The sequence below is a fragment of the Fonticula alba genome (assembly GCF_000388065.1).
Source record: "Fonticula alba strain ATCC 38817 unplaced genomic scaffold supercont2.7, whole genome shotgun sequence".
Lineage (NCBI taxonomy): Eukaryota > Rotosphaerida > Fonticulaceae > Fonticula > Fonticula alba.
Genome location: NW_009242977.1, coordinates 1,867,943 through 1,873,845, shown reverse-complemented (window position 1 = coordinate 1,873,845; position 5,903 = coordinate 1,867,943). Strand labels below are relative to the sequence as shown.

At 64.8% G+C, this 5,903-nt stretch overlaps 2 protein-coding genes across 3 annotated transcripts in view; one reads left to right on the top strand and one right to left on the bottom strand.

Moving 5' to 3' along the window:
• The window catches only part of H696_04599 (hypothetical protein), a gene marked incomplete at both ends in the record, with an annotated part of 3,240 nt that extends 1,960 nt beyond the window's left edge, over positions 1–1,280 (bottom strand). Inside the window, 4 exons of the mRNA XM_009498485.1 lie at positions 53–252; positions 389–716; positions 835–903; positions 1,020–1,280. Of these exons, the coding sequence (XP_009496760.1) occupies positions 53–252; positions 389–716; positions 835–903; positions 1,020–1,280 (858 nt within the window). The remainder of the gene's footprint in view (positions 1–52; positions 253–388; positions 717–834; positions 904–1,019) is intronic.
• Positions 1,281–2,104: 824 nt separating this feature from the next.
• On the top strand, positions 2,105–3,807 carry H696_04598. 2 transcript variants are annotated; one of them, XM_009498483.1, is made up of 6 exons: positions 2,105–2,382; positions 2,556–2,690; positions 2,779–2,974; positions 3,080–3,149; positions 3,243–3,397; positions 3,667–3,807. In XM_009498483.1, exons 1-6 carry the CDS (start codon positions 2,110–2,112, stop codon positions 3,786–3,788), a joined length of 951 nt encoding a protein of 316 aa, XP_009496758.1. In that variant the 5' UTR covers positions 2,105–2,109; the 3' UTR covers positions 3,789–3,807. The 2 variants fall into 2 exon arrangements, with proteins under 2 accessions (XP_009496758.1, XP_009496759.1); XM_009498484.1 differs by lacking the exon at positions 3,667–3,807 and having other exon boundaries at positions 3,243–3,479.
• The last annotated feature ends 2,096 nt before the right edge of the window (positions 3,808–5,903 follow it).

The following is a 5,903-nucleotide window of genomic DNA, read 5'->3' as shown; positions in this document are numbered from 1 at the left end:
GAGGGGGGAGGGGAGGGAGGGGGGGGGGAGAGAGGCTGACAAAGAGGCGCACCTCGGCAGGAGGGAACAGGTCCAGGATGAGGCGCATCATGAAGTCCGAGTAGCCATAGTAGGTGCAGCAGTCCTCGACCATCTGCTCAACGTAGTCCGAGCGCGAGAGGGCCGGATCACGCAGCTTGGAGAAGTTACCCAGAATGCGGACGATGTCACTGATGCGCTGCTTGACCGAGGCCAGGTCGGTGATGTTCTCGTCTACGCGCGAAGGTGGAGGGGGGAGGGGGGGCAAGAGGGAGAAGGTGGGTGAGCGGCGAAGGGCGGCGGCGGGCCACAAGGGAAGGAGAGAGAGAGAGAGAGAGAGAGAGGGGGGGGAGGGGGAAGGAGGACGCACTGAGATTGAGGGAAAGGGTCTCCATCTCGCCGCGCTCGCGCTGGGTCTCCTCATCCTCGTCCTCCTCAGAGTAGAGCTCGCTCTCATCGCCGGACATGTGGTCGTCCGAGTCGTCATGGTCGCCGAAGTCGGCCTCCACATCGGACCCATCGGAGCCATCCATCTCCTCGTCGTCGGAGCCGCCAGCGGCCCCCCCAAAGAGAGACTTCATCGGGGCCTTGGAACGAAGGGACTGAATGTCGTCGTCATCCGACTCGTTGTCGGAGTCATCATCGGAGGGCTCCTCATAGGAGAGCTCCTCGTCGCTGTCGGCCTCCGAGGGGAGAAGCTGGTGCAGGGTCAAGGGGAAAGGGTGAGCATGCATGTGACCGGCGGGCGGCGGCGGCGGCGGCGGCGGCGGCGGCGGAGGGGGAGAGGGAGAGAGAAGGAAATGTGAAGAAACATACATCGTCATCGCTATCCGAGGCCAGGGTCGGCTCGGAATCAGAGTCAGACTCGGGCGCCTTGGCCTTCTTCTAAGGGAGAGAGAGAGAGAGACAGACCGGCGGAAGGCCAGGTGAGAGGTCAGAACCAAGCAAGGGAGGTGGAAGGGCAGATGGGGGGAGGGGGGGGGGGGGGGGCCGTGACGTACGCCCTTGGCAGACTTCTTCGGGGCCGCCTCCGAAGCCTCGCCCGCCTCCGGGGCGGCGGCAGACTGGTGGGCCATGCGGCGAAGGAGCTTGCGAGCGCGGGTGCCGGGCTTCTTGTTGTCGGCGCCCTTCTTCATCTCGACGGCCAAGGGGCCGAAGATCTCCGGGGCGGCCTGCTTCTTCTTGGCCGGCTTGTTGCCGCGCTTACGGCGGGTGTCCTCGACGGGCTCCTCGAAGGAGACGGTGTTGTCGTGCTTGGCCATGACCTGTGGTGCTTGGGGTAAGTGGAGGGCATGCTGCCGGAGATGAAGTGCGTGCGAGTATAAGGCGTGTCTGTGTGTGTGTGTGTGTGTGCGTGCGTGTGTGTTGTATGCAAACATAGGTGGTGCGACCGGGGGACATGCGCAACGCACGACTAAGAAAAAGCGGCGACTTGTGGCCCAGACGCTTCCAGGGAGGAAGGGATACGAGGGAAATGGGGAAGGGGGAGGAAGAGAAGGAGAGGGGGGGGAGGAGGAGGAGGCACGCGAGGTGGAAATGGGGGGAGGGGGAGGAAGAGGGAAAAGGTGGGTGCGTGTATGTGTCGGCAGATTGGGCGGCGCAATTTCGACGCGGGGCCCGAAAAAAGCCCCGGCGGGTACACGCCATCTGGCCATAGTCGGCCGGCCGCGACGGACGGCCTGGGAGTCTGCCTCGCACGGAGCGGCGAACGCCCCATGCGTGCGGTTCTTGCGAGGGGCGGGGGGCGGCGGCGCGCGGGGGGCGGGTCCTGCCTTGGCTGCCCGCGCGCTGGGCCTCCACAGGCAGGCAGGCAGGCAGGCAGGCAGGCAGGCAGGCAGGGCGGGCTCGGGGAACCCTGGGGCGCTGGCAGCCGCAGCCGTTCGAGCTTCGGGCCCGGGACGCGCGGGGAATCTGGCGCAGATCCACGCGGGAAGCGGCTGCCATGAACGCGGTGGCGTGATCTATAGGTCACGCGATACCCCGAGCACCCCCGACGCTTTGGCTCGACGATCGGCCCCCCGCTCCGCCTCCCCCCCCCCCACCCAAGAGGCCGTGGCCGGGTGGGATGGCAGGCATCTGGCGGGGTCGGCAATGTATCCCTCACCCTGCTCCTCCATCGTTCCTCGCTGCCTCCAGCGCTTTTCTGCCGCCGCCGCCGTCGTCGTCGCTGCTGCTGCTGCTGCATCTGACACCTCCACCGCCGACCCTGTCGCCGTCGCGGTCGCCGCCATCGCTGCTGCATCTGCTGCTGTTCTTGCTGCTCCCGTCGCCACGATGCCCTGCTGCGTCACCTGCGGGGCTCGCATGGAGTACCTCTTTCGCGAGCACGGCGCCGGGCCTGTGCAGATCCGGCAGATCGTCTGCGTGCGCTGATCCCCCCCCCCCCCCCCCCCCCCCCCCCCCCCCCGCTCCCGCACACAGGCGCCCCCATGTGCCCACACGCGCACGCACACACAGCACGCTGTGTGACGCAGTGCATGCCGACACTGACATGTCCGCACCATCTGACGGCATCCTTCGCGGTTGCTGGTATGCAGTCGAAATGCAACCAGCCCGGGGACCCGTACTATGAACGCCCGTTTGCCCTGGCGGCCATCGACTTCATTCTTCATCGGCCTCAGGCGCACCGGCACATTCACTTCAATCGCATAGGCCTGGGACCCGCTTGTCATGTGCGCGCGTCTTGCGTGTGCTTTTTCTTTTCTCACCAAGGAGCTAACTCACCGGCCACCCATGATCCTCTGATCCCCCTTCCAACAGCGAGACGCTCGTTCTCTCGGCATACTGACCATTGTCATTGATCTTCTCAGCCGGTGGCTGTCGATACTCCCGCCAAGCGCCCTCTCGCCCTTGGTGCTGGAGCCATCGGCCCAGCTGGCCGCCTTCCACGCATACACATCCATCCTGGCCCTGCCTGCTCCGACGGTGCTCCTTTTGGTGGTGCAGTATTTCTTCGGTGCGGTCGCGCACGGTGCTCCCCACTCATGGCCTGCCTCCGCCAATTCTGACCGCGCGCGTCTCTCTCTCTCTTTCTCTCTCTCTTTCTCTCTCTCTGGCACAGAACTCGGTGTCTTTTTTCACGCCCTGCGTCTTGCGCTTCCTCGGCTGCCAGGCGCCCGGACAGACGTCAGGTGCGCCCCACAGCTGGTCATTTTCCTTCCTCCTTACCTCGTTGCTTGGGGCCTCATCCTGACCCTCCCATATGCGCGCCCCCTTCCGCGCAGCTCGACACACCTTGTGCAAACCCTATGTATTGCCAGCTTCGCACGGATGGTCCCGCTGATACTGATGCGCATTTGGTTCAACGAGGCGGACCTTGCCTCGACCAGCTGGCTGGCATACGTTTATGCGGTCAGTTGTGTTGGTCTCTCGCTCTCGGGTGCGCTGCCTCTCGGGTCCTGGCGTGTGTGTCCGTGAGGGTGTGAGGGAATCTTGTCCACAATCATACTTACATGTCCACATTCTCCCTCTTGCCTTGCCTTTTTCTTTCTCCCTTTCTCTCTCCCTCTCTTCTTCTTTTCGGGCCTTCCCCATGTGCACACTGCGCATTCTATGCTGGTCGCATGCTCCCTGTTGGCAACATGGTGCATGAACGCAAAATGGTACACACATGCACACACGCACACACACGCACACTCATTCACACAGTGGTTTACCGGACGGGCTATTGGGCAGCAGTCGGGTGTGTCGGGCTCGGGTTAGCGGCCCGCGTGATTGTACAGTTTGCATTTGGTCACGTGGCGGGTTCTCCGATTTGGTATCTGCTCTGAAAATAGACCCTTTCCTTTCTGGTCCCCGCGTGTGCGCACACGCATGCACAAGCACACACATACACACACACACACACTCTTCGGCTCTCCCCCCTCCCTGGTCTTTGGACCTTGCATCAAGCCTCCATGCCCAGCCCAAAATCCACGCACGGGCCTTGTGGTCCCGCAGTGGCAAAGAAGCCCTTGTGGGCCCATCCGCACAGGGCGGGCGGGGGGGGGGGGGGGGTAATCTTCTCCCGTCCATGGTTCCTTCCGGTGGCGCGGCCGCCGACAGCCAGCCGGGATAGCCCGGGGAGATCCCCCCGTGGTCCCCCTCTGGGATGCCCTGCCTCCCGCGTACCCCCCGAGGAGACCCGGCCACGGTGAGTTGAGAGGGAGACAGAGAGAGGGAGCGAGAGCAAGGGCAGATTTCATTCTCCACCGCCTTCCGTCCCTTGAGATCAAGAAGCCGGCGCCCCGACTGCTGGGATGGCTGACAGATCGAGCACCAGGACCTCCCTCCCCTCCCGCATCATACACGCCCCACCCTTCGTGACAGTCGCTCCTTCCTTTGCCTTTTGATCCCTCCCCCCCCTCCTCTCCTTGCCACTTGCGAGATCTCCCCAGCCCCTGCTCGCTTGCTTGCGCGCCCCCTCTCTCTCTCTCTCTCGCCCTCTCCCTCCCCTTCGGTCGCCATGTCCACCGTCGATGATGCTCCCGTCACCGTGCTGGAGGAGGACTTCCCCTCCCTTGGTGGCTCTGCTGCTGCTGCTGCTCCTGCTGCTGCCCCTGCGGCTGCTCCTGCTGCCTCGAAGGTTTCTTGGGCGGCTACCGTGAAGACGGCCGCTGCGGTCGCTACCACTGGCGCCCAGGACACCGCTTCGAAGCCCGCGCCGACCGCCAGCGCCGCTGAGGGCACCCAGGAGGAAGAGGACGCGCCGTATGCCCCGGCCGTCCTGGTCCTGGATACCAATGCCTTCCTGTCGGATCGCCTGATGGCCCTTTGCGCGTCGGCTCCCAAGCTGGCCACCATTCCCGAGGTGATTAGCGAGCTGGTGGACCCGGCCGTCCGTGCGCGCTTTGACAACCTCCCCTACAAGGTGGACATCCGCCAGCCGGCGGAGCCAGCCCTGGCCTACGGTGCGACCGGGAAGACACCACAAGGCGCCCCCCCCCCTCCCCCCCCCCTGCTGGCTCCTCGGGTGTCTGTACTAACGCCATCCTTCCGCCCACCTCCTGCCAGTCCGCACCTTTGCCATGAAGACCGGTGATGCTGCCTCTCTCTCGGAGGTGGACATCCGTCTACTGGCTCTTTCCATCACCATCGAGGCCGAGCTCAATGGTGGCAATCTGCTGCACCTGCGTCGCCACCCGCCTGGCGTACGGCCTTTTCGCCTTTCTTGGCTCTCTCTCTTTTTTCTTTCATTCCCCCCCCATTGCTCTCCGTCAGAGTCCCGGACTAATGGCCCCTCCCCTTCAGACTGTCACTAGCGTTGGTGGCCAGGTTGTTCGAACTGTGGTCCCCGGTGCCGCGCCTACCGAGGACGAAGAGAAGGAGAAGGAGCCCGCCGCTCAGGGGACCTCGTCCCCCGGCCAGCATAACTTCGCGCATCTGCCCGGCTTCTACTACGGCTCGGCCGACCGCGATGAGGTTGCCCGCGCCCGGGCCATTCGCGATGCGAACCTGGCCAACCCGCGCCCTACCTCCAACGACGGCAAGGTCCGCACCGTGGTGGCTATGGACGGGTCCGAGCGCCAGGTCGCCAAGGTGTCTGGCCGTCGCCGCCGCCAGGCCGTGGCCACCTTCTCCGACAGTGATGAGGATCAGCCCCCTGCTGCCGCTGCCGCTGATGTCGCCGCTGCCGCCGCCGCCGCCGCCGCCGCCGCCACCACCACCACCACCACTCCGACTGCTGAGACACAGTCGTCCGATGACGCGGACGACCATGAGGGCAACTTCTCCGACAGCGACTCCGACGATGAGGAGGGCTGGGTCGGCCCGGGCACCGGCTTTAGCAACGCCCTGTCGACCGATACCTCGATCTTCAATTCGGCCACCGCCCACTCGGCCATCGATGCGGCCAACGCCGAGGATGGCATCGTTGTGGACACCAGCATCCGCGTACGGGAGCCCCC

Excerpts from the sequence above, each read along its gene's own strand:
- H696_04598 (XM_009498483.1), top strand. The coding sequence starts at position 2,110 with ATGTATCCCTCACCCTGCTCCTCCATCGTTCCTCGCTGCCTCCAGCGC. Across the intron at positions 2,383-2,555 it reads AGATCCGGCAGATCGTCTGC|TCGAAATGCAACCAGCCCGG; the intron begins GTGCGCTGATCC and ends GCTGGTATGCAG. Across the intron at positions 2,975-3,079 it reads GGTGGTGCAGTATTTCTTCG|AACTCGGTGTCTTTTTTCAC; the intron begins GTGCGGTCGCGC and ends TCTCTGGCACAG.